The sequence below is a fragment of the Trichosurus vulpecula genome, chromosome 3 (assembly GCF_011100635.1).
Source record: "Trichosurus vulpecula isolate mTriVul1 chromosome 3, mTriVul1.pri, whole genome shotgun sequence".
NCBI classification, from domain to species: Eukaryota; Metazoa; Chordata; class Mammalia; order Diprotodontia; family Phalangeridae; genus Trichosurus; species Trichosurus vulpecula.
In genome coordinates, this window is record NC_050575.1 from 125,651,531 (window position 1) to 125,677,835 (window position 26,305).

Below are 26,305 nucleotides of genomic sequence, written 5' to 3' on the forward strand. Positions count from 1 at the left end.
CCTTTCATTTTTTGAGTCTACGATTCTAAAAGTCCAGGAAACCGCTCCACAGGTTCTCCGATGACTCCAGGGCTCTAAGGGGCCCCATTCATCCTCCCCCTGCTTGTCCGAGGGGGCGGGGCTGACTGGAGGTTTAGAGAGCAGGAGCACAAGGAGAAAAAACTGGGAGGAGCCGAGGCGGGCAGCCCAGTGTTACAAGAGGCTGGAGCCCACATTGGCCCGGGCTCCTGGTACCGGACGGACGGAAGCCGTCTGCCCGCCAGCTTGTAGACTCTCTTAAGCTCCCTCTGCCCACCATGAGCTGTGAGTTCGGTCAGGGCAGCCTATTGCTCCCAGCCGGGGCTTCTCTGTCTCCTCACTTGTCCTACCCTTTCCCTTACTCTTCTTTTCCCCCTCTCTCCTCTTCTTCCCCCTGCTCCTATTTCTCTCGCCTACCTTCCTCTTATTCCCGCCCCCCTCCTGTCATCTCGCCTCCCTCCACTCCTTCCCATGGTCTTCTCCTTTCCCTTTCCCTCTAGTCTCGCGTCCTCATTTGCTGTTTCATCTCCTATTTATCTCCTTTTCCCATTCCCCACTTTGTCCTCTTCTCCCCATCCTGACCTTTCTCATCTCTTTCCTCCCCAGGGCCACATCTCTCACTCAGTTTGTTGCTATTCCTGCAAACTGTGTCTCCTGCTCCAGGGACCCCTGCTGCAGGTAGGGCTCCTACTGGATATTTGCCTGGCCGAGAACCTGGGGGTGGGGGTGTCTGCCTCTTGGATGCAGCTGCGAAGTCAGGGAAAGTGACAGGAGGGTCTCCATTTGGGGCTCTGCGAATTCTGAGGGTCAGGGAGGAAGTAAGGGTTCTAGTGGTTCTGGTTTCAGGGCTCAGGGAAAGGAAGTCTGCTGTGTATTTGCCCTATTGGAACCATTTGTGCCCATCCCCCAACACTCCTCCATCCCTTGGAGAGTAAGGCTGTAAAGTCACTTCTCTCTAGGCCTCAGTTTCCTCATCTGTAAAACGAGAAAGTTGGATTAAAAGGTCTTTAGAGTTTAGCTTCAGTATTCTGTGTTCTGTTTTAATGTTCTATGTTATAAGGAATTTTGCAGCAGTAACACTGTATTTTCTAATTTCCGTAATTTTATGTTTTAAGGCCCTTCCAGAGCCAAAGTTCTATGCTCTAAGGTCCCTTCCAGGTTTAACACTGTATATCCTAAGGTCTAGGGGAGAAAGAAAGCTCTCCTGGGTTTTGGGGGAGGCGGTTCCCGAGGGAGATGGGCCATGTCTGAGTTGGGCTACCTCAGGGAGGTTTCGGCTTCGGGATTCAGTTTCCCCAGGGAGGCTGTTTTGAGGGACAGTGGCTCAGTTAGAAGAAACTTCCTCTCACTTCAGTTTCCCCCCCTTCTCCCTCTTCCTCTCTCCCCGCTTTCCCTCTTTCTTCCTCCTCACCACTCCACCACGGAGCTGCCTCTGTCCCTTCCATTTGCAGGCACTGTCTACTGGTGGGGCTGCTTCCTGCTACCAAAGAAGAGGTGGGCTCCAGAGAGATGGGATGAGGGAAGGAGAAGGTACAGACAGAGAGGGGCTAGAGAGAATCTTTCCCTTCTCTATCCCTTTCCCACGCTAGGCAGAAGGAGGAAGAGAGTGGTGTCACTCTAGTGCCCCCGATGACTCTGTACCCTTCTCCCCTCATGGAAAAGAAGGAAGGGAAATGAGGGAGACTACTGATCTCTTAGCCCTTGACCTGCCATTCCTTAGTCTCTCCCTTCTTAATCTCATAGACTCCTCTATCTGCTCTCCTCCCCATCCAAAATTATTTAGTGACTTGATTGCCTTCCTGGTGTGTTACTGGTACCTGGTTATGTTTGGGTTGGACTTGATTTCCTCCTCTGTGAAATCAGGCAGACCTACGCAGTTTTCCAGGTGCTGGTACATACACATCTGGGGCTCCTACTCACATCTGAAGACCTATAGGACATTTCGCTTCCTCTCATGATATAATAAGGTTTGCAAAGTCCTTTACAAATATTATAACATCCTCTTAACATATAAGGTTGTTATCCTTATTTTACAGATGAGTAAACTGAGGCAAACAGAGGTTAAGTGACTTGTTCAGGGTCACAAAGCTAGGAAGTATCTGAGATGGGATTTGAACTTGGGTCTTCCTGACTTCAGGTATAGCCTTTGACCCATTTTACCACCTAGCTGCCTGAGCATTCCTGGTTCATACCTAGGGGTACTTTTTATTTTGAAAAGGTAGCATATGGTATTTCATGGAAAATAAGAGTTGGGTAACCTGGGTTTGAACCCCAACTCTGCCACTTAGGTCTATGTATTTTGGACAAATTTCATCTCTCTGGGCCTCATTTTCTCTCATTGTAATGGGATTGGCTTGGATGATCTGTGAGATCCTTTCTGGCTCTAATATCTTGTGTTCATCAAATCATAGGAGAAACATTTAAAACTGGGAGGAATCTTGGAGACCATGCAGAGCTTATCTAGTCCTACTCCCTCATTTTACAGATAAGGAAACTGAGGCCTGGACCCATGAGGTACAGAATGTGGATTGGAAGCCAAATTCAAAATAGGAAGATAAGAACTCTTCAATTGAAAAGAAGGGAGCCCCTTACAACAAAAGTATTATTGTCCCCATTGTATAGAGGAAGAAATGGAGTCTCAGAGAGTTTGTGACTTGCCTAGAGTAAGTTCTAAAGCCCCATTCAGATTTGAAATACTATGACTTTCCCATTGACTCTGTCAAAGTCACTGGGCCCAGAGACTCTCCTCCCTTCATCCCAGTTCACTTCCTGATGCTTTCTTTCCCTTACTGGGGGACCTGAACTGGGATTTCATCACCCTGAGGATGATGGGGAAAGAGAAGGACTCAGAATCTCCTTCCCTTCAGTGTTAGGTGAAGCAACTCTGGGCCTGGGAGTCTGGACTGTGTGCCTCATAGCCAGTCTCCCCAAATTGGGTTACAGGAAATCACAGGATCAGAGAATTTAGAGTTGGAAGGAATTTTAGACATCAGAGAGCAACTGTTTTTATATAGGGGATTTGGGGAATTTTATACATGTATGGGGAAATTGGGGAAGTACTTTGGTCTTTGCTCTAAGGTCCTTATGGCTCTAATGTTACATGTTCAGTGATTCAACTAGACAATTTCCAATCTACCCCCTATTTCCTTGAGACAGAGGAGGTTGAGCATCCCTGCTGTATGTGGAGCCCTTTGACTCTGTGCCATCATTCCCCAGCTTTTGGAGATGGTCCAGAACTGGTAGATGACGCGCCCAGGGTTGCACAACAAGTTAAAGATTAGAACTCAGGTTTCTTCACTTCTGTGCTCTCACGCAGCACATTTTTATTCAGGCTTCAGCTTTCAAAATCCTGAACTAAGGAATGAGTCATTCAACTCTGCTCTGTCTCCAAATCCTATCAGTCAAGTTTTGATCAGTTCTGCCTTCAAAACAAACAACGCTTCTTCCACCAAAAAACCCAAACTCTCCTATATCTCCTCTTTATCACCCACACCATAACTATCTTAATTCAGGCCCTATTACTTCTTGGGCAGACTATCAAAACAGCCTCCTAATTGGTCTCCTTGCTTCTAGTCTTGCCCCTTGATAATCCATCCACTGTATTTTCCAGCTCAAAAAGCTCTGGTGACTCTCTGTTGCCCTGCTTAGCCTCCAAAGCCCTTCATGATCTGGCTACAGCTGACCTTTCCAGAGTTGTTATGTATTAATCTCCATCATGAACTGTGTTCCACCCAAACCAACCTACTTGCTGCGCATTGGCCATAACATTCCATCTCCCATCTCCAGGTCTTTGTATAGGCTGGTCCTCCTGCCTGGAATGCACTCCCTTTTTTCTCCAACTCTTGGAATCCCTGATTCCCTTCATAGCTCCACTCAAGTATCAACTTCTTCATGATTCCTTTCCTGAGCCCCTGTCCCCAGATGCTAGTCCCCACCGTCCCCTATCACTTTGTATTTATTTAGGTGAATGCGTATTGTTTCCCTCTGTAGAATGTACTGTAAGCTTTTTGAGGGCAGGCAGTGATGTTTTTATCTTTGTATCTCCAGTACTTAGCAAAGTGCCTGGGATATAGTAAGCACTTAATAAATGCTTTGTTGATGGATTGATAGAAGGGGTCCAAGACTGGATATCTTTCCACTAGGAGCTTCAATTTGGAGAGTCACTGCGTGACTGACAGCCCTTCGGTAGGCCTTGATGTCTTCATCCTCAAAATGAGGGAGTTAGATGCAGTGATCTCTAAGGTCCCCTCAGGGGCCAATGTTCTAGGTTTCATTATATAACATAGATTAGTGTATGTTCTCATATGGCTTCTAGCTCTAGCATTCACTGTTCTATGAATTGGTGGATGGATTTGCATAGACAGGGGTGGGGGGAGAACATTCTGGTCAGTGGGAACAGGGTAAGCCGAAGCATGGAGGCAAAAAACCAAATGGTGTGTTTGTGGAACTGCTTAGCTCAGCTTGGCTGGAGTGTGGAGTATGTGGAAGGGAGGGGATGATAAGTAAGGATGGAAAGAGAAGTAGGAACCAGATTAGGGAAGGCCTTGAAGGCCACTCTAAGCAGCTGGAAGGAGGGAGGACAAAGAACTACTGCGTGAGGTGATGAGGGCCTGCGTTCTGCGTGGAGGCATTGGAGTTGAAGAGGAGGAGACAGTTAATTTTTCATGTGTAAGAGTCTTGTTTTCCCAAAGAGAATGAAAGCATCTTGCGGGGGTTGGAGCCTGAAGGCCCCTCCCCACAGTGTTTAGCACTGAATCCTTAGGAGGCCTAAGTCCACACTGGTAGAATGCTCTCCCTCTGCCTTTCATCGAACCCCCAGCATCCATTTAGCACAGCTCCTGGCACATAGGTGCTTTATAAATACTTGTTAGCTCAGGTCCTCAAGTCTGGCTCTTCATATTAGAGAGGAGGAAACTGAATCCTGAAGCAGGAAGTGTCTTGAGCTAGTCAGCGGCAGAGTCAGAATTCAAACTCAGGTCCTTCTGACTCTAAGGCCAGCACTGTGCCATGAATCCTGCACCAATATGGCCCAACCCTCACTTTGTGAAGACTATATATTACGGCAGGATTTGTTTACTCAGAGAAAAGCAAACCCTTAGGGCTTTTAATGCAGTGAGATGATATTGTATTTGCTCATGGCAGGACTGGCCCTCACATTTTAAGTGAGATATGTAGTGCTTAGAATTGCCATGCCTGCCCATAGAAGAGGTACTAAAATTCTTGGATTGAGGTCGGGTGGGGTTCCCTTTTTTGGAAAAGCTTCTGCTCACTGGGGAAATGGTGTAGGGGAGAAGAGAAGAGAGGAACGCTGGGTCAGGGTGGGATCCTGGAGGACCCCTGAGCTCTAAACCTTTCTCCCCTCATCCCAGTGGAGCCAGGAACTGAGGAAAGGCCACGGTGTGCATGCTTGTGCATGGAAGGGTAGGGGTGGGGGTGAAGAAGCCCTCTGACCCTATTATTATTATTCTGGGTTGCCATGGACAGAACCTATCAGGGTGGGAGAGAGACCCAGGCAAAATCCAGGTGTTTCTCGGGCTGGTGCCCAAAGGGAAGGAATGTGGGATGACTGCCAGCCCTGCCTATCCCAAGGCCCCCCACTTACAGACTGTATGCAGGCTGTCCTGCATTTTATTCAGCTTTTACTGCCCCCCCAGCCTTTTCTCATTCTAGCTCTCATGTGGGGGGAGGGAGGAAGGAGACAAGATTAGAGTTCCTTGTAATCCCCCTTCCTTCTCCCCTCACTCTCATCCAATTGGTGCTCCAGTTATTTGGAGACAGGGTATGCTGAACAGCTGTGGGTTGTTTGCTGATGATTACAGGCCTCGTATGACTAGCCTGGCCAGTTGGAGGGATTAGGTAAGTTAGACACTAACCCCCCACAAGCCCCGCTTGGGCCCCCCTCCCCAGAATCTAGCATCTCTTGTTTATGCTATTTCAGTGTCTTTGGAACAGGGCTTCAGCAAAGTTCTATAAATATTATTCTTAGCAGACTGTTGAAAAGCAAATCCAAGTCTCTCCCCACCTTACCCAAGGCTGGGTGTTACTCCCTTTTTACTCCCCACAGAGGCTTCTCCTCTCCCTGCCCTGAGTTACATGCACTTAAATCGAGGAGATTCGAACCCCAGCAAGTCCATGTTCAGCTATTCAGTTTGAGCTCAGAGAGAGTTTTTTGGTGCCCCAGGGTTGGGGAGGTTAGGTCAGATAGGAAAGCTTGAAGGAAGAACAATAGGGTGAACTGAAAACAGAGAAGACACAGGCTTTTTTTCCTAGAATGATATCTGTTAGAGCAGGATGGTACCTTGGACCAAAGGATGGCAGAGTTGGAAGTGAAATTCAAATGCTAGAACTTGGGAAGGACCTTAGAATACAGAATGCCAGAGCTTTTGGAAACCTTGGATCAAAGAGCGTTAGTTGTGGCACGGACTCTATAGTTCATTCAGTCCAATTCCTAAATTTAATAGAGGAGGAGAGCTGGCCCCAGGAAGTAACTTAACCAGAGTTGGATATTGAGCAAGTGGTTTCTGAGACACTGCTCTGGGCTTTTACTCCAACAGGTGTTGTCATGTCCAAATGAAGAAAGAAAGAAATAGCCTTCAGTGACAGTATGAGGGCTTTATGTTAGATGGGGGAAGTCCTTCCTAAGTGGGAGATGGTATGTGGAGGAGCCCTGGGCTCATGCCCTCCCCCCATTTTTCTAAAAGCTGTTAACTATGAGAAGAGCATCTCTCCCTGGTGGTGAAGGGAGGCCATCACTTAATCTCTCCCCCATCCCAAGAAGAAATCCAAAATGAAAACTTGAGAAGAACTCTGTTAGAGTTGAGTTCCAGGCTTGGGACCATGGAGCCAACCTGGGGGTCTTCTGTATTTATTTGTTCAGGATAACGAGGATGTGTGAGTTCTTACTGAAGACAGGGAAATGGACAATATGACCTTCTTAGGTCATTTCCGCTAGTCAGGGTTTGCAGAGATCCTGGGGATTCCCCTTGCCCTAAGGGGTCCTCTGGGAAAAAGTGAGAAGAGCAAGGGGAAAGTCAAAGCCAGACCATGTGGGATAAGCTATATCTCAAGGGAGCCCCTCACAACTGTCGTGGCTTCATCCTCATGCTAATACTGCCCTACCCCAGGCACAGATCACTGCTGCCTTGTAGACAGCTTTTGGAGAGAATAGAAGGTGGGGGGGGTAGGGAAAGGAATTGAGGGAAATGTGTCCTTGAGCCCCTCCACTGGGGTAGATTTTACAGCTTCTCAGCATTGTACCTTGTGACTAAGAGGCCTTTAAAAGTCCTGAAGCTCCTGATGTTTATTGAAAAAAATAAGAAAGAAGGAAGGGGGGGGGCAGAGAAAACAAAGGGGAGGAGAAAAGGGAGTGGAAAAGAGGAGAGAGGAGAGCAGGAGGGGACAATAGCAAAGAGGAATAAGTGAAAAGGAGATGGAGACTAAGAGTAAGAGTAGAGAAAGAGAGAAGGTAGAGTAATCGGGCCAGGTTGGGGTGGGGAAGAAGCTTGTCTATTTTCCCACAGTGTCTGTTGCAATCTTAGACTTTCTGGGGACATTGGAAAGCTTGGACAATGTGGGTGCGTATCAGGGCTCTGAGACTTCTGATAACCCTGGATTTCATGAAGCAGAGCTCAAGGGCTGTAATAGGAGATACTTAGGCTAGAATATAATGCCAGGGCTTGTCCCTCTAAGGCCTGCTGTCATGGAGTCCTGGAATGGTACAGCTGAGACAAGTTTTTGGAGACTGTCCAATGTAACACCCTAACTTTACAGTTGGGGAAACTAAGGTTCAGAGCAAGGAAGTGACTTGCCCAAGGTTCTTATCTAATTACTGGCAGAACCCCAACCTCTTGACTTCCCAGCCCAGTGATCCTTCCAACATTGATCAATTCATGGAGTTTCCATGGTGAAGGAGAGTACCTTGACTCAGGGTCCAAGACCTGGGTTTATGTCCCAGCTCTACCACTTACTGTCTGGATCACCTAGTCCCTTCGTCTCTTTGAACCTTAGTCTTTTCTGTAAAATGGAAGTAATGGTTGCCAGAAGTACGTTGTAGAAAACATCACATAATATTACTGAGCTTTGCTCTCCTCCATAAAATGGGGATCAGTAATCCTCGTCCTGCCTCCCTTACAGGTTATGAGGAATGTGCTTGAGAAATGGAAGTTACTATCATCATTGTTCTTTCACTTTGGGACTCTTGATGTGGGAAAAGAAGAGCTCCAAGCAGGTGGTGTCTGGAAGCTACCAAATTCTTAAGTGGACTGCTTTGGGTGAAGCGTAGCAGTACTGGCTAGGGCCTTTCTCTTGGGGACAGAGAAAAGAGGCCGGTATCCAGCTGGACTACATCCCTGGATTCCAGCCCTGACGCTGGCCAAGCATGCTCGTGGGTGGGTCTAATTGATAAAGTTGAAACTCATAGGAGCTCCTTCCAAGTCCTACTTCTCTCTTGGTCTCTGAGTCTTCTTTTCTTCGATGACCTCCTATGCTGTCAGCGCCCTAGCTAATACCAAACAATGTCCGTTGTGCAGTTGAAGGATTAAGCAAAATTATTTGCATGATTTTCTCATGCTTTGTGTGTGTCTGGGGGTAGGGTAGGACTTGGACCATTGACCCTTCTCTTTTCACTCCCTCACTTTCCCCAAACTGTAGGATCATAGATCAAGAGAGCTGGAAGCAACCTTAGAGGGTCTCCAGTCCAGTGCCTTCATTTACTGGAGGAGGAAACTGAGGCCCAGGAGGTTAGGTAATGAGCCCAAGATCATACAGGTAATAGGTATCAGAAGTAGACTTTTATCCTAGGTCCTCTGACTCTAGAACCAGAGCTCATTCTAATTGTACCTGGTTGTCCCACCTGGAAAGGAGGGCCTGTTTGGGGGTGGGGATGGTTGTGGTATCTGCCCCTTCCCATTCTGTGTACCCAGCACTTATCTTCCCCACCCCTCCCTTGCCCCCATAGTCGTTTTGTAGGTTATTATAGCTGAAAGAGACCTTACAATGTCAGAGATGGAAAAGACCTCGGGATATAGAATATAAACCAGATGGTAGAACAAAAATGTCAGAACACAGAAAATAAAATTTAAAAGCTGGAAGAAACTTTAGAACGTAGAGCTGAAAGGTACTTTAGAATGTAACATTTTAGAAGTGGAAGAACGCTTAGAAATCACATATTCCCTCTCCCCCATTTTAAAGATGGTGAAGTCATTTTAGCAAGTTATTAGCACTTAAAGTCCCTAGGTGGCTGATTCGCTATTTTTTCCTTTTTAATAATTTTTATTTTTTGTTATTCTGAACTTGATATATATCAACAAACATGAACATTTTTATCTTCAGAGAAGAACAGAAAAGGTTTGTGTATGAACCCGAGACTCTATTACATACAACTTATTTTTTAAGTGAATAAATAAAATATTAATTTCAAAGTTGTCTTTCTTGTTTGCCTCTTCCTCTGAACTTCCTTCTGTTAAATACATTTAAAAACTGCCCAGTGACAGTTTTATTTCTTTCTTTTTTTCCGGCCTTATTATTGCTATTTTTTTCTCCTCCCTGCCTATCCTTCCTGAGCTCCTATTTCTTCCCCAATATTTAAAAACAAACTCTTCCCTTGTAACAAAAAAGTATAGTCAAGTAAAACTCTACTGCTCACTATGAGCAAAAATATATGTCCCATTCAGCATCCTATGTTGAATACCTCTCCCTTAGGAGGTTGGCAGCATGGTTTATCAATGGTCTTGTGAAGAAGTGTTGCTTCTTGCATTGATCAATCCTTAAGTTTTTCCAAGGTGTTTTTCTTTACAGTATTGTAATCTTTGTATCACTTGTCCTGGATCTGCTCTTTTTGCTCAGCATCAGTTCATATAAGTCTTCCTAAATTTCTCTGAATCCATCTCTTTCATCATTTTTTTCTGATGTAATATTATTCCATTACATTCATATGCTATAATTTTTTCACTGTTTTTCAGTCGTGTTCAACTTTTCATGACCCCTTTTGGAGTTTTCTTGGCAAAGATACTGGAGTGGTTTGCCATTTCCTTCTCCAGATCATTTTATAGATGAGGAAAATGAGGCAAACAGGGTTAAGTCACTTGCTCAGGTTCATACAGCTAGTAAGTATCTGAAGCCAGATTTGAACTTGGGAAGATGAATCTTCCTGACTCCAGGCCCAGTGCTCTATTAACTGTACCACTTATACTTTCTTCAGTCATTCCCAGTTGATGAGAGTACCTCCTTCCTTTCCAGTTCTTTGCTACAAGCAAAAGTGCTGCTATAAATAATTTTGTACATATCTTTTCCTACTTTCTTTTCTCTCTTTGCTGATTATGCTTGGTAGTGGTAGGTTAATAAAGGGTCTGCACAGTTCAGTGACTTTTAGTTTCAAATTGCTTTCCAGAATGGCTGAATCAGTTGAATTCACAGCTTCACCAACAGTGCATCAGTGTACCTGTTCTTCCACAACTCCTCCAACAATTATTTTCCTTTTCATGCCAACTTTGCTGATCTAGTGGTTGTGAAGTAGAATCTTGGAGTTGTTTTAATTTAATTTTTCTTATCATTATTGATTTGGAGCATTTTTTCATATTTTTTTTGGAGGGGGGAAGGCAGGGAAATTGGGGTTAAGTGACTTGCCCAAGGTCACACAGCTAGTAAGTGTGTCAAGTGTCTGAGGCCTAATTTGAACTCAGGTCCTCCTGACTCCAGGGCCAGTGCTCTGTTCACTGTGCCACCTAGCTGCCCTGTTATGGTTTTTGATAACATGGGTTTCTTTCCTTGAGAACTGCCTATTTTAAATTCTTTGAGCATTTAATGTCTATTGGGGAACGGCTCCTGCTCTTATATATTTGAATCAGTTCCTTATGTATCTTGGATGTCAGAGAAACTTTCTGCAAAGACTTTTTCGTTTATCAAAAGCTTTTAATGCATTTATATAATTATATGATTTTTATTTTTTTATTAATATGGCATGTTATATTAATAGTTTTCCTAATATTGAATTAAACCTTTATTCCTAGTATAACTCCAACTTGGTAATAATATATTTATCTTAGCATGTTGATATAGCCTCTCTTTTAATATTTTATTCAATTTTTGCACCTATATTGATTGGGGATATTAGTCTATACATAGTTTTCATTTTTTGCTTTGTCTCTCCCTGATTTAGTTATTAAACTCATAGTTGTATAATAGAAGAAATTTGGTAGGTTCTTTTTCTAATATTGCAAATAATTTATATGACATTAAAATTCATTGTTCTTTGAGTTTTTGTTAGAATCCACTTGTAAATGCATTTGGTCCTGGATTTTGTCTTTGGGGAATTTATGTCTTGTTCAATTTTATTTCCTGTGATTAGGCTATTAATTTCTCCATTTCTTGTCCATTAATTTTATCCACTGACACCTCTGCTAGGCCAAGTACCTCCAAAGATATAAAAGAGAAAGGGGAAGGGATTCACATGTTCAAAAATATTTAGGGTGGATCTTTTCATAAGGGCAAAGCACTGGAAACAATTGAGGAATGGCTGAACAAGTTATAATATGTGAATGTAATGGTAGATGATTCAAATGTATTTTATTGTGCCATAAAACTGATGAATAGGATCATTTTAGAGAAATCTGGGAAGTCTTGTATGAACTGATGAAGAAGTGAATGGAACCAAGAGAACAATTCATGTAACAGCAACAATATTGTAAAGTCAAACAACTTTAAAAGTTTTAAGAACCCTGATTCATGCAATGACCAACCATAATTCCAATAATGAAGTAGGTTACCCCTCCTGACAGAGAAGTGATAGATTCAAGATGGGGAATGCAACATGGATGTGGATAGTGTGAGAATTTGTTTTGCTTGACTCTGCACATTTATTACAAGAGTTTTGTTTTTCTTTTAAATTGGGGAGAGGGTAGAAAGGTGAAAAAATAAATGCCTCTTAATTGAAAGATTAAACGAAAAAAATTGGGAGTTTTCTACTTATGTAAATATGTTTGTTTTGTTTATTGTGAGTTTTGTTGGTGTATATGGTGAACAGTTCCTTTCCTTTTCCTTTTTTGGTAATTCTACTTTTTCATTTCTGTTACTTGCAATTAGGTTTAATTTCTCTGCTTAAAAAAATCAAATTGGCTAATAGTTTATCCATTTTAATTATTATTATTATTATTATTTCTGTTATGTAACAGTTAAAGTCATAGTGATTACATTATTTTCCAAATAAACACACAAAATGCACATTATAACCAATCAGTGATCGAGGTCTTAACAGGCAAGTGTTGTCAGGTGAACATGCTGTGCATTGTCAGGATGTCCAGCATACAGGAATATGTGCATGTAATGACTTGTTTACAATATGATGCTATATGGTTACATGAATGATGCAATATTGTATCATCAAAATTCAATGCAGGAAAAAACCCACAAATTTACAATAAGTTATTAAATTTAAGATATGTCATTTAAAAAAAAATTATTTTTAAAAAAATGATGCAAATTTCAAAAAAACATTAAAGGGTTAAAGGAAGTGGATTTCCAGGGGGATTGTGAGTGATTTTATTTTAAAGGGAGCAGTAGGCCAAATAAGTTTGGGAATCTCTGATCTAGAGGAAGTCTGCTCTATACTTTTCTACTTGAAGTGATTGGTAAGCTAGCACCACCCTTCTCCATTAAGAAAGGATTAAGAGAAGGGAGTATGTGCCTTTGTTTACCTCCACAGTAAGGAGAGCAGTCCCTTGGTTGCTCAATTCTGGAATGTTAACCCAGACTCTTTTTAAGATATCTTTTCCTCGTTCAAGATTCCTATAAATTTACCTGAAGTTGTCATGCGACTGTCATGTTGGAAGAGATAGGGGGAACTATGCCAGATAGAATATCTCTTTCTTTTCAAGCTAGAAGTGGCTTGGATATAGATTAATGTTATGTTAAATGAAATTGTTTCTGGCAAACTTGAGCCTAAAACCAGAGAGTATAGTATTAGTGTGTAAGTGTGTGTATGTATCTATCTATAGATAGGTATGCACACATGTATGCGTGTATGTATACATACACATGCCTATGCTGCCTCTTAGTCATAGTTATCATAGTTTAGACAGTCTCCTGATGAATTTGGACTTTAAAAGATACCATGAGTGAAAACTAGGTTTACCAAACTTAAAACACTTGCAATACTATATTAAAATGCAATTCTACTTAAGCTTATTTTTTTTTCCTCCTCCATTCTTCAGTGTTATAGGGTTTCATTGTGTATTGAATGGTGCTTTTAATACTTTGATGCATCTGTAATCTTGCCCATGTGGGTACTGCCATTAGAAGTACAGAGCATAAGCCATGAATATGTTCTTCTCCACAGGAATCTTGTGTGATTCTTGTCAGTTGTTATGGGTGTTTCCCAGGTTGGGTTCCTTGAGAGCCTAGAGGAGAATTTCATCTTAGTATCATGTCTGCAGGACATGTGAATAGAAAGTGAGTAGGCAGATTGAATGGAAAAGAAATTTATGATTTTACTGAGGAAAACTACTTCAGCTGGTAGAATGCATCAACTTCATAGGGTACAGATTAGGCTTTTAGAGCTTTTAAAGCTCACTTAGAGTTCACAGTGGGAGAAGTATGCAAGCCTTAGAGTCATAAAAGTTGCTAAAGGTCAAGTTTGTTCCTATGGGAAATACATCTCTTGATGGTTAGACTTATCAGAATGTCTTGTGTTGGCAGTAAATTTCTAAGAGGGTGGAGCCCTCCTTCCAGATAGAATCAGTTGGAGTCATCCTGTTGTTGCAAATAGAGGAGGAGTAAGACCCACCCATGTCTCTATTTACATAACTCCATACATAGTATGTAAAGTACTTTGCAAATCTTAAAAGATTCTATAATGTTAGCTATTATTATTGATTATTAATGTAAAGCAAGACAAAAAAACCCAGGGAGACTGGTAACATCAAAGATGTTTGCTACTCTCTTAGAGGATGAGTAAATCAGAGTCCAAATATTAGAAAGATTTCTGATAGAGAGTAAGGTCCTACAAGTGGCTCCTGTTTACAGATGGCATTGTGCTGATGCCATCAAGTTGGAAACAAATGTAGAGCCTCCTAAATGAGATTTATAATCAATCCAAAGAGTTTGGTCTAAAGGGTATTGATTAATGCCTTGATTAATTAATGACTTTGTTATCACCATTTTGCACTCAGAAGGCTTTACAGGATTACAGAGTAGTAGAGCTAGAAGGGTCTATACAGACCATCTGAATCTAGCCCCTTCATTTTGCAGATGAGACAAGAGGCCCAGAGACGTGAAGTGATTTCCCTATGGTCACAGGATGAATGAGTATTAGAACCAGCCCTCAGATTCAAATTTCTGAGTCTAAGCTCAGTGCACTCTAATACTGAGACCTTAATTTCCTGGAACGATAATCTAGCAATATACCTCTTCATTTTTAGAGATTCATTACATGACAGGAAAGTCATTTCTTGGTACGGTTCTTGCCCACATCCTTGTTGCCAGTTGTCTGATCTCTTCTGAATAAGAGATGTCTTGTTTACCAAGCAGGCAGCTGCTGATAAATCTTTTCAGAAACTTTACAGATTTGTATTTAAAGTTTTGAGCAAATTTCCTTTAAACATATTGCCCCTAGAATGTTAGTCTGATAGATTTTGAGCCTGGATTCATTCTGACATCAATAAAAGTTTGAATTTAAAAGAAAGGATCATAGAGGTTTTAAGACAGACCTACAAACTGCAAGTTTAAATTTTCATTGTTTTCCCTAAGAGGACAAACAATCCTAATTATTGTTAAAAACAAATAAAGAAACTGAGCTTTTCAGCTTACTAAATCTCCATGCAAGGTATCCAAACATATCTCAGCCTTCATATTCTCAAGAGTTTTTCTATTTCCATAATCAGAATTTTCAAGGGTTCCTATTTAAATTCTACTGTAACACAAATTGCTCATATGCTCAGATTGCAGTGTTCTGAGAATGAAGGTACATTTAACCTTGCTCATACTCCCTTTGCTTCATCATATGTGCTGATACCTGTTACATGGTATAGTATAAAATATGATATTGGCAGGCAAGATTGACATATAGTTTCTCCAAAAGAAGGGGAAATGTAGGATCTGTTTCCTAATGTCCTATTCAATGTAAACGACTTTTCTTTCTCACTTGGTGACCTCCTCAGCTCCCATAGGAGCTATGGGTTCAGTGATCATCTCTATGCAAATAACTCCCAATTCTACATATTCAGCCTTGTTCTCTTTCCTGAACTTTAGTTTTGCATCATCAACTACCTATTAGATATTTAGAACTAGATGTCCCATGAACAGACATCTCAAGCTTTTAACCATTGCCTTCCTCAGTTTACCCTCCCTCTTGATTCCCCTTCCTTATCTTCCCTTTTTTCCCTTGCTACTTTGGCCCTCCCTTCTGAGCACCCCCCTCCCTTTTCTTTCCTTTTCCCCTCCTACTGCCTGTAGGATAAGTTTGATTTCTATACCTATCAGAGTATGCTATTCCATTCTTGAACCAAATCTGATGAGAGTAAAGCTCAAATACTGCTCTTCTCCCTCCCTTTTTCCCTCTACTATAATATGTTTTTGTGCCTCATCATGTGATATAATTTACCCTTTTCTACTGCCTCCTTACCTTTCTCCCAGAACCATCCCTTTTATATCAGTTATTTTATACTGACACCCATAGTCTATGTATATCCCTTTCAATTGTCATAATAACTGTACTATTCTCAAGATTGACCCATATATAAAACAATATAATCCTGTATAAGGATGTAAATAATTTGCCTTATTGATTAACAAGGTTTTTTTCCCTCCTGTTTACCTTTTTATGTCTCTCTTCAGTCTTGTATTTGAAGATCAAATTTTCCATTGAGCTCTGCCTTTTCATCAGGAAGGTCTGGAATTACCTTATTTCATTGAATGTCCATCTCCTTGCCTGAAAAATTATGCTCAATTTTGCTGGGTAGTTGATCATTGGTTGTAGTCCAATCTCCTTTGCCTTTTGGAATATCATATTCCAATTTCTCCTGTCATTTAACGTAGAAACTGAAAGATCCTGCGTGATCCTGACTGTAGTTCTGTGATACTTGAATTGTTTCTTTCTGGCTGCTTGTATTTTATCCTTGATCTGATAATTCTGGAATTTGGCTATAATATTTCTTGGAGTTCTCAATTTGGGATCTCTTTCAGGGGGTGATCGGTGGATGCTTTTGATGACTATTTTACTCTGGTTCTATGACCTCAGAGCAGTTATCCTTGATGATTTCTTGGAAGATACTGTCCAGGCTCTTTTTTTCATCGTGGCTTTCAGGTAGACCAATAATTCTTAGATTGTCTCTCCTGGATCTATTTTCCTGGTCAGTTGTTTTTCCAATCAGATATTTTTTCTATTTTTTCATTCTTAAATTTTGTTTGACTGATTCTTGATGTCTCATAGAGTCATTAGCTTCTACTTGCCCAATTCTAATTTTTAATGTATTGTTTTCTTCCTTTAGTTTCTCTATCTCCTTTTTCATTTGGTTGATTTTACTTTTCAATGAGACATTTTCTCCATTTATATTCTGAATCTCCCTAATCATTTCGCTTATTTTCCTTTTTAAAAATTTGTTTTCATCAGTGAATTTTTTTCCATTTTTTCTTTTACCTCTCTAATTTGGTTTTTAAAGTCCTCCTTGAGTTCTTCCAGGAATGCTTTTTGAGCTGGAGAGCAGTTCACATTCCCTTTTGAGGTTTTAGATGTAGGTATAGAGTCCATGCTGTCCTCTTCTGAATTGGTATTTTGATCTTCCCTGTCTCCATAATAGGATTCAATGGTCTTTGGCTTTTTAGTGAGCTTTTTCGTGGTGGTTTTTTTCCCTCCTGGCTTCTAAAGTGGATCTCTGCTTCTGGGGTTCAGGGGGTTCTGTCCCAACCTTCTCGTGTTGGGATCTGTGGGCCTGCTCACTTGCTTTGTGTGCTATGCCCTCTGGTTTTGTGAGGTATGGGGGAGGGGTGGTCTGGCTGCTGGAAGTCTCCTTTTCCCTGGGACTGCTCTACAGCAGGGTGGTCTCAGCTGTTGTCTGTGTTGATGTCTGCCACTTCCCCTGGCTGTGCAAAGCAACATCTCTACTTATTATTTTTTAATAGCTCCTTGTTTTACCTGTCAATTCTATAGCCCTTTTGTCTTTAGTTTTATTAATCTCTGATTTTCAAATTGTTATTTTGGTGTTTAGTTTTTTTTAAATCATTCCTTTTCTATTTTTTTTGTTTAGTTGTATGCTTAATTCATTGATCTATTCTTTCTCTTTCCTTAGTCAAAGTTTTTAGGTATATAAAATTTCCCCAAAGGACCATTGAGGATGAGTTTCAACATTTTTGATATGTAGCCTCATTTTGTAATGTTATTTGAAGAAATTCCCAAAGGTTTGCATGATTTGTTTTTGACCTGCTAATTCTTTAGCATTAAATTGTTCCTCATTTTACTTTAAATTCTTTCTCCAAAGGTCCTTTATTGATTATGCTTTTTTTGTTGTGTTGTGGTCAGTAAGGAATATGTTTAATATCTTTGCTTTTCTGCATTTGTTTGCAAAGATTTTATGCCCTAGCACATGGTTAATATTCATAAAGGTGTCATAAACATCTGAGAAATATGTATGTTCCTATCTATTTTTTTAGAATTGCAAGAAATCTATCATGTAGCTACTCTAAAGTTCTGTTCAGGTCTTTATCTTTTAATTTTTTACATTTTTGTTAATTGTCTAGGCCTGAAAAAGATATGTTAAGATCCCCAAATATTATGGTTTTGCTGTCTATTTCTCCCCATAATTTGACTCATTTTCCCCTTAATATGTAGATAGTAAGCCATTTCATGTATATATATATACATATATTAAGTTCTGATATGATTTTATTATTTATGGTACCTTTAAGCATGATATGATTTCTCTGTTTTTCTCTTTTAACCCTATTTTTATAGTTCCCTTGTCTGAGATTACGAGTGCTCCTCCTGATTTTTTGAAGTCACTTGAAGCATAATAAATTCAGCCCCTAATTTTATATTTGTGTGAATCTTACTGTTTTAAGTGTGTTTCTTCTAAACAGCATGCTGTTGGATTCTGCTTTATAATCCATTGTTATCTTATTTTCTGTGGGTGAGTTCATACCATTCACATTGCCAGTTACGACTGTTAATTATGTATTTCCCTACATCATATAGTCTTACAGATTTCTTTTCTTTATCTTTACGCCTTTTATAAAGAAAAAGGTGGTGAAAAAGGAGCGTGAGCAATGGTAATGATCTATAATTGGAATGATTTTCTTCAGCTCTCCTGACCCTCTTCTCTTCTCTTTGCCCAGACACCAATCACTTGTTCTTACTCTTTATTTTTTTTATTTTAATCCTCCCTTAATGATCCATACTTTGAAACTGAAGTTTATTTTGCTGGTGACTATTCCTTCTTCAATGTAACCTTACTTTTAAGATTTCCTTTCCAGCTTCCCTGTCCCTGCTAGTCTCCTTGTTGAGTTTAATGTATTTTTCCACCAAATGCTGTGTGTGTTCAGCCTTCCTATGTATAGTTCAGATAAGAAGGGTGTACATGTGAAGCTCCCTCCTCTTCCTGTCTTTTCCATCTTTTTGTACTTTTCTCAAGCAACTTGATAATGAAAAATATTGCGTCCTACCCCCTTCTTCCACCTTTCTTCCAAACATATTCCTGTCCCCTGCCTTTTCTTTCTTCTTCCAAGATAATCAGAACAGAACAAAACTACTACCCCTAGGCCCTCTGTGTTTAATTCCCTCTGTGATCCTTGGAGACGTTAGGGTTCCAAAATGATGCTTGTCTCTTCTCTCCCTATTATAATGTTAAGAACTTTAAGAACTCCATCATTATTTAGCTCCTTCCAATTGCTCAAATAAATTTACTTTTCAAAGTGTCTCTTTGCTTATTTGTATTGCCAAGTTTCTGCTTATATCTGCTCGTTCCTGCTGGGATGCTTGAAATTGACCTGTTTATACCAAAAGTCTATTTCCACCTTTCAGAACTAGGTTGTTTTTCAGGGTAAGTTATTCTTGATTGTAAGCCCTTATCTTCTGCCTTATGGAACAGTTCAAGATTTCTTCTTCTTTATGGTAGTAGCTGCCATGTGTTATATGACCCTGACTGTAGTTCCTTGGTACCTGAACAACTTCTTTATAGCTTCCTGCAATGTTTTAAAATTTAACCTGGGACCTCTCAATTTTGGTTATGACATTCCTGACTACTGTCATTTTGAAGTTTATTTCAAGAGATGCCCAATAGCTTTTATTTTCACTTTGTACTCTCATTCTAGTAGATTTTTTAAAATCAATTTTCTTCTATGATTTCTTGAAATAAAGTATACAGGTTTTATTTTTTTTAAATCATGGTCTTCAGGGAGTCAGATGATTCTTTAATCATCCTTCCTTGACCTGTTTAGCAGATCTATTATTTTTGAAAGTAAATACCTTATATTTTCTTCACTTTTTTAATATTTGTATTTTGTTCTCATATAAGGTGTCTCAAAAGTCTTAGTGAAGTTTTAAGCTATATTAGTGATGACAGGGTCACATATTAAGCTTTTATCACTTGAAACCATTAGCTTAACAATATTAATAATAACTAAAAAATCTGAGCACAGTTTTAAGCATTAGTAGCTGTGATATGGTCACATGTTAAACTTTAATAGCCCAAAACTGCACTAAAATTTTGGGACATCCTTTATTTCTTGTTATTTTATGAAGTTAGTGGTTTCTATCTGATGTATTGTAATATTTAAGGGCTTTCTTATTTTGGTTACGTTTTCTACCTTCTCTTCTAAGTTTTTTATACTCGTTTACTTCTTTCCTGTAGGGCTTTTATATAATTTGTATTTCATTTTCTCTCTTGCTTTAATTCTTCCAGGTATTTTTCTAGTCCTTGGGGTGAAGACATTTTTTTTCCCTCTGAATCTCTGGTTGTAGTTGTGGAAGTACTCTCTCCTTGTGAGTTTTTTTTTTTTGTTTGTTTTGGACTATCTCTGGATTCATACTATCTCCTCAGTGCATTCAATATCTTTTTCTATTTACTCATGTCTTCAACTTCACTTCCTAATTTGAGACTGTATCAGGTTCAGGCTCTGCCCCAATCTCCACTCTTAGATGGAATAGTGGGGTTTTGCTTGGTCCCGACCTCAGTTACCTATACATTCAGAGCCCTGGTAGGTTTCATGTAGTCCCCTCCTAGATCAACTAAGTTCAAAACACTGAGGTCTTCAGGGCTCTTTGGAACATCTTAGGTCACAGGACTGTGAACTCCCAGCACCCTTGGGGTGTCCTGGTCTGAGAGCTGTTCGCTGTCAGAATGCTGAGAGCTTCCTACCACGCTGGGGCTTTCTCATCTGAGTACTCCAATCATCCCGAACCAAAGTACAGAATGCTGCATGCAGGCTTCAGGTGCCCCTTGGAGAATCTTCAGCCTATGCTGAAGGCATTTGGCTTATCTTCACTTTTACTGGCTTTTTTCTTTTTTGGTCAGGACCTCTTTCCCAATGCCCACAGGCTTCTGGCTGGATTAATGCATTTACTATATTTTCTTTCTTCGGATTTCTTGATCATTATTTGGTCTTATATTCTTTTTACATCTTTGCTGGAGTACAGAAGTGAGAGCTAGTCTCCTCTGACATCATTACCCAGAAGTCAGTGGATTCACACTTAATCCCCCAGTACTCCCTCCCCCAAACCACACTCCAGGCTATCTCCTCTATCCTTTATGGGTTCGATGTGATCACCTTAATGTAGTATTTGCCCAACCCTGGTGAAATAGGAAGGAAGTCTGAGTCTGCTGATAATGGGAAGATCACTGAGTTGTGAGACTCAAGTCCCAAGGTCTAGGTCCAGCTCTGCTACTAAGTTGCTTTAGGACCTTGGACAAATCATTTCTTAGTTCTTTGGGTCTCAGTTTCCTTAAATGTAAAATGAGGAGTTTGGATGAAACATCCCATAAGGTTCTTTCCAGTGTTAGAGCAGTTATCTTCGGTAATGATCTATGATCTTAGGCAAATGTAGTCTAGTCCTTTAATTTTTACAGATGAGGAAACTGAGGCCCAGAGGTGAATTGAATTTTAAGTGACAATACTGAGTAGGCATCTAACCCAGCTTCTCTGACTACAAAGCTAGTGAATTTCCCGCTTCATCACATAGGCGTATGTGTTGGTTGTTCCTGAATTTCTTGGGGCTCTGCAAATGGCAACCAGGGGATGGTTAGAATAACTTTTTAAATTCTTCCTTGCTCTGAGAGCCTGTGATTTATGGCGCACTTGAAAATTTCCAAATGTTTTTGTTCTGTTTTCTTGGCCTCTTTCCCTCCTGCACCTTCCTCCCTGACACCCCTCCCCCCCCCCCCCCCCCCCGGTTCCAGTGAGAATGTGGCGCCAGCCAGAACTGGGTGTGCCCAGCTAGGGCTTTTGGAGGCAGGAGGGGGTCAAAATAGAGTGACTTCCCAGAAGCCAGAGCCCTGTCATGTGTGCTTTCTCTTTCTTTCTCACTGTATTCTGGCCGTATGACTGTTCCTTCTGCTTGGGGGTTGGGGGCGGGGGGGACTGTCATCTCCCCACCTGCTTTCAATGAAAGAAAACTTTAATTCCAGATGTGGCAGGCTTGGGTGACAGCTGGCAGGAGGGAAAGTCTGAGAGTGGGGGTGGAGAAGGGAGGAGAAAGGGTGGGAAATGGGTGTTATTTTGAGTGAGGTAATACTCATTTAGGAATGGGTGGGAGGAAGAGAGAGGTCTGTGACTGGGGGAGGAGACGGATTAAGATAGAGACAGGGACAGAGGAGAAGAGGAAGGACAATCTGGCCTCAGTGGTGACAGAACATATGCCTTTGCACATAACTCTTTTTCCTGAGACTTGGGGGAGCTGGGGTGGGAGGGTGGAATGTTGTCAACAGAGGACAGTATAAATGGCAGCTAGGTAACGCAGTGGAGAGAGTGCTGGACAGAAAGGCAGGAAGACCTGAGTTCAAATCCAGCCTCAGACACTTACTACCTATGTGACCCTGGGCCAGTCACTTAACTTCTCTCAATCTTGGTTTCCTCATCTGCAAAATGGGGATAGCAATAGCACCTGCCTTCCAAGTTTGTTGTAAGGATAAAATGACGTAATATTTGTAAAGGTCTATATGAATAACTAGGTGGTACAGTGGATAGGAAGCTGGGCCTGGAGTCAGGAAGATCTGAGTTCAAATGTGTCCTCAGACACTTACTAGCTGTGTGACCCTAGGCAAGTCACTTATCCTTTGACTCAGTTTCCTCAACTGTAAAGTAGGAATGATGATAACAAGCATCATCCTCTCAGAGTTGTAAGGATTACATGAGATATTTGCAAAGCCCTTAGCACAGTACCTAGCACATAGTAGTTGCTTAATGCTTACTCCCCAATTCTTTTCCCAATATATGGGAGGTTAGGGGACCCAGGTTCTCTCACTGATTCACTCTGGAATTTAGTTGAGCTCTTCAATGTTTTGGCTTTCCATTTCAGCATCTGTCAAATGGGATGATGACACCTTTACTTGTTTACTTTGCAGAGGTGTTGTGAAGATCAGATAGATAATGGTTCAAAATACTTTGAAAAATTAGTCTTAGGCAACAAAAATTATAGAACGCTAGAGTCATGAAGGATCTTAGGACATAAGGTGTCAGAACTGGAAGATTTGAGAAACCACCTAGTTTAGATTTCTCATTTTACAGATGAAGAAACTGAGACCCTGAGAAATAAAGTTATTTCCCAATATCATTCAATAAGTAGCAGCAGAGACAGGGCTTATTCAGGACCCAGTTCAAGATTATTTCCACTGTGTTGTTCCCAGGGCATCATAAAAATGGGTCCAGAGCCGGAGTAAATTAGGCATTGGCTTTGCAAACTCTTCAGCTGACTTGACTACAGTTTCCTGTTTCCTGGGAGGCTAGATAGAGAGCCTGAGCTGGGGAGATGGAATGGGAGATGGCTTGGGGCAGCTTCCCTTCCATGCCCTCTCAGTGTCAGGCCCTCTCAGCAACTGCCTCTGTTCTATCAGCTCTGCCCCATATCTCTTCGCCACTGCCCCATCTCATCAAGCATTGCCTTCTCCTGCCCAGTGGGCCTGTGTCTGACTCAGCAGGAAGTGCCTGTCCCCAAAGGCTGTAGAGTAGCCTCTTATCAGTTGTTTCCTGGCACTTGGTGCCATTCGCCAGGCCTTGAGAGGCAGAGGAGGAAGTAGTTTTCTTTGGGAGGCTGGGGAGTGGGACCTGAAGGGAAACCTCAGGCAGGGATCTGCAGAGGTCGAGGCCTGAGTGAATCCTGCAGTGGATTCAGAGAATGGCAGAATTGGAAAGAGACCTCAGAAGCCACTGATCAACCTGTCTCTGAAGAAGAAGGCCCTCTTCAGTGTCTCCAACAAATAGTCACCGGCCCCTCCCCTCTTCTCTGTCCACACCTGTGGCCACATTCCCCTCTAATGCCTCAGTACCTGAGCAGAGTTAGACAAGGTATGACTCAGTTTCTACCTAGTGTCCCATCTCTCCATCCCCCAAGTTCACTTCCAAATGCGGCATGGCTATGGAGTAGATGAGTCTGCATTTCTACTCCTGCTGGACTGCACTGGTCAAAGCCCTTCTTTGGGCCTTTACTATCTGACTTGGGGCAGATGTCTGCATGGAGTCTAGCACCTGGAATTTTGGTGGTCCCTCTCCTGACTTATTTGAAGCTCACAATGTCAACAGCCACCACCTTTCTCCTGAAATAGGAAAGAACAAACACCAAAAGGCAAAGAAAAGAGGCTAGTGTTCATGGGCCACAGGTCACTCTAAGATGGGGAAGGTCTGAGGCTTCTCCTCTCTCTCTTTCACCCAAACAGCACCTAGACAGGAAAAGTCCCATCTGCCTTTCTCTTGAAAACTTGGGGAGACTCAGTTCATTACTTTCCAAGGCAGCCCATTCTATTTTGGGGTAGCTCTTGTTGTTAGGAAGCATTTCCTTACATCAAGCCCCAACAACTTCCACCTGCTGCTCCTAGTTCTTCTCTTTAAGGCTAAGAACCACATGATAGTCCTCTAAATACTTGAAAATAACTATGATGTGCCCCCTAAGTCTTCTCATCTTTGGGCTGAATGCCTCATGCTCCTTAAACCAATTCTCACATGGTATGATCTTGAGACCCTTCACTATCATTAGCTAATTGTCTTTGGATTTCACTTTCTTGCCTTTTTTTGGGGGGTGGGATGGGACATTTTGCCCTTTGGTGTTGCAATGCTTCTCCTGTTCTTCCCAGAACAAGTCTCATCTCTCCTCCTTATGACAGCCCTCAAAACCTTTAAAGACAGCTGTCATATTCCCTCTGAGTCTTCTCCAGGCTAAATATCCCCAGTTCCTTCAGCCAACGTGCATATAACATGGACTCAAGGTCTTTCACTGTCTTGATTGCCCTCCTCTGGACACTTTCTAGCTTATCAATGGCCTTCTTAGACTGTGATGCCTAGAACCACAGTACTAAAGATGAGGTGTGACGAAGGCAGAGTACAGTGGGAGTGTCACCTCACTACTTCTGGAAGCTATGCCCTTTCAATCTAGTCCACGATCCAATTAGCATTTTAGGCTGTGCTATCATATCGAACCTGCAATCTGCTGATCCCTCAGATGTTTTTCAGAATAATAATTATTGTTCTGATTCCTCTCCACATCTTATCATTGTGAAGCTGATTTTTTTGTACCCAGGTTCAGGACTTTATATTTATCAGTACTGAATTTCGTCTTATTGTGTGCAGCCCAATACACTAGCCTGTTAATGTCCTTTTTGGATCCTGATTCTGTCATTCATTGTGTTAGCTGTCTCACCCAGTTTTGTGTCATCTTCGGTTTTGATTAGCATAATACCCATGCCTTTATCAAATCATTGATAAAAATGTTAAGCATCATAGGGCCAAGCACAGAAGGCCCTCCACTGAAGACCTCCTTCCACATTGACACTGAACCATAAACAATTAATGCTTTGATCCTGGCCATCCAACCAATCCTGAATCCATCTGGATGTATTATTTTTTAATTCCTATCTGTCCATCCTGATGCAGCTAGTTGACATAGTGGATAGAATGCTGGGTCAGCAGTCAGGAAGACCTGAGTTCAAGTTCAGCCTCAGTCACTTACTAGTTGTGTGACACTGGGCACATCACTTAACCACTACATACCTCAGTTTCCTCAACTCTAAAATGGGGATCACAATACCACCTACTCCCCAGGATTGTTGTGAGGATCAAACGAGATATTTGCAAAGCACTTAGTGCAGTGGCACTAAGTAAGTACTTAATAAATGCTGATTCTTTTTCCTCCCTGCCCCCTACCATATTCTCCACAAGAATAGTATGGGAACTTGATCAAAAGCTTTGCCAAAATCTTGCTAACCTATATCCAGAGTATCTCCTTTGTCTACTAGTTTAGTAATATTGTCAAAGAAAGAAAGCAGTTCTTGTGGCATATCTGCTCCTACTATAGCCATGCTGGCTACCCTTTCTAGGTGTTTGCCAACCATCATTTGAATGGTCCATTCTAGAGTTTTTCCAGGAATTGAGGTGAAGCTTCCTGGACTATAGTTTGCAGACTCTGTTCTTTTTCCTAATAAATGCTTGATTTTTTTTTAAAATGGGACATTTGCCCTTTTCCAGTTTTATGGTACCTCTCCCATATCCCAAGACCTTTGTTTTATCATGGACAGTGTCTCTGCAGTCACGTCTGCTAGCCCTTTTAGGACCAGAGGATGTTGTTCATCTGGATCACGTGATTTGAATTCCTTCAGGATAGCAAGGTGCTCTGTAACTATTTCTCTTGGGTACCAACTCCCTGTTAGTCATATCTGTTCTGTTATCTCCAGTGACAAGTTCATTCTCCTTGGCAGAGGAAGCAGGAGAAGCTCTTTATGAGCTTATCAACAAGCAGTTATCATCATCCCATCCATCCCAAGCAAAGGTCCTCTTACTTCTCTGCTCCTCTTTTTTCTCCTCATAATGTAATTCTCACAGGCAGTCTTCTCCCTCCCCTATCCTTTTTAGTTTCAAGTCTTTTTTGTCATATAAGATAATCCATGGCCATCTCCTGTGTCCTCACATTTATGTTATCTGTTCTCATGCTTCTCCTCTAGAAGAGCTTTCTTCACCTCCATCTTTTGGAAACGCTAATTGTTTTCAAGGCTCAGCTCTAATACCACCTACTTCAGGAGGCTTTTTGTGGTTGCCTCCAGCTGCTTATATAATCTCCTCTCTGGTTACCCTGTATACTTTGTATATGCGTGTATATATTTGTATG

The 26,305-nt window shown here is 41.5% G+C and overlaps 1 protein-coding gene across 1 annotated transcript in view; it reads left to right on the plus strand.

Annotated features, from left to right (window-relative positions):
* Nucleotides 1-217: 217 nt before the first annotated feature.
* PTGS1 (prostaglandin-endoperoxide synthase 1) overlaps nt 218-26,305 on the plus strand; it is a 53,069-nt gene continuing 26,981 nt past the window's right edge. The window contains exons 1-2 of the mRNA XM_036753098.1: nt 218-303; nt 625-696. Of these exons, the coding sequence (XP_036608993.1) occupies nt 297-303; nt 625-696 (79 nt within the window). The 5' untranslated portion in view covers nt 218-296. The remainder of the gene's footprint in view (nt 304-624; nt 697-26,305) is intronic.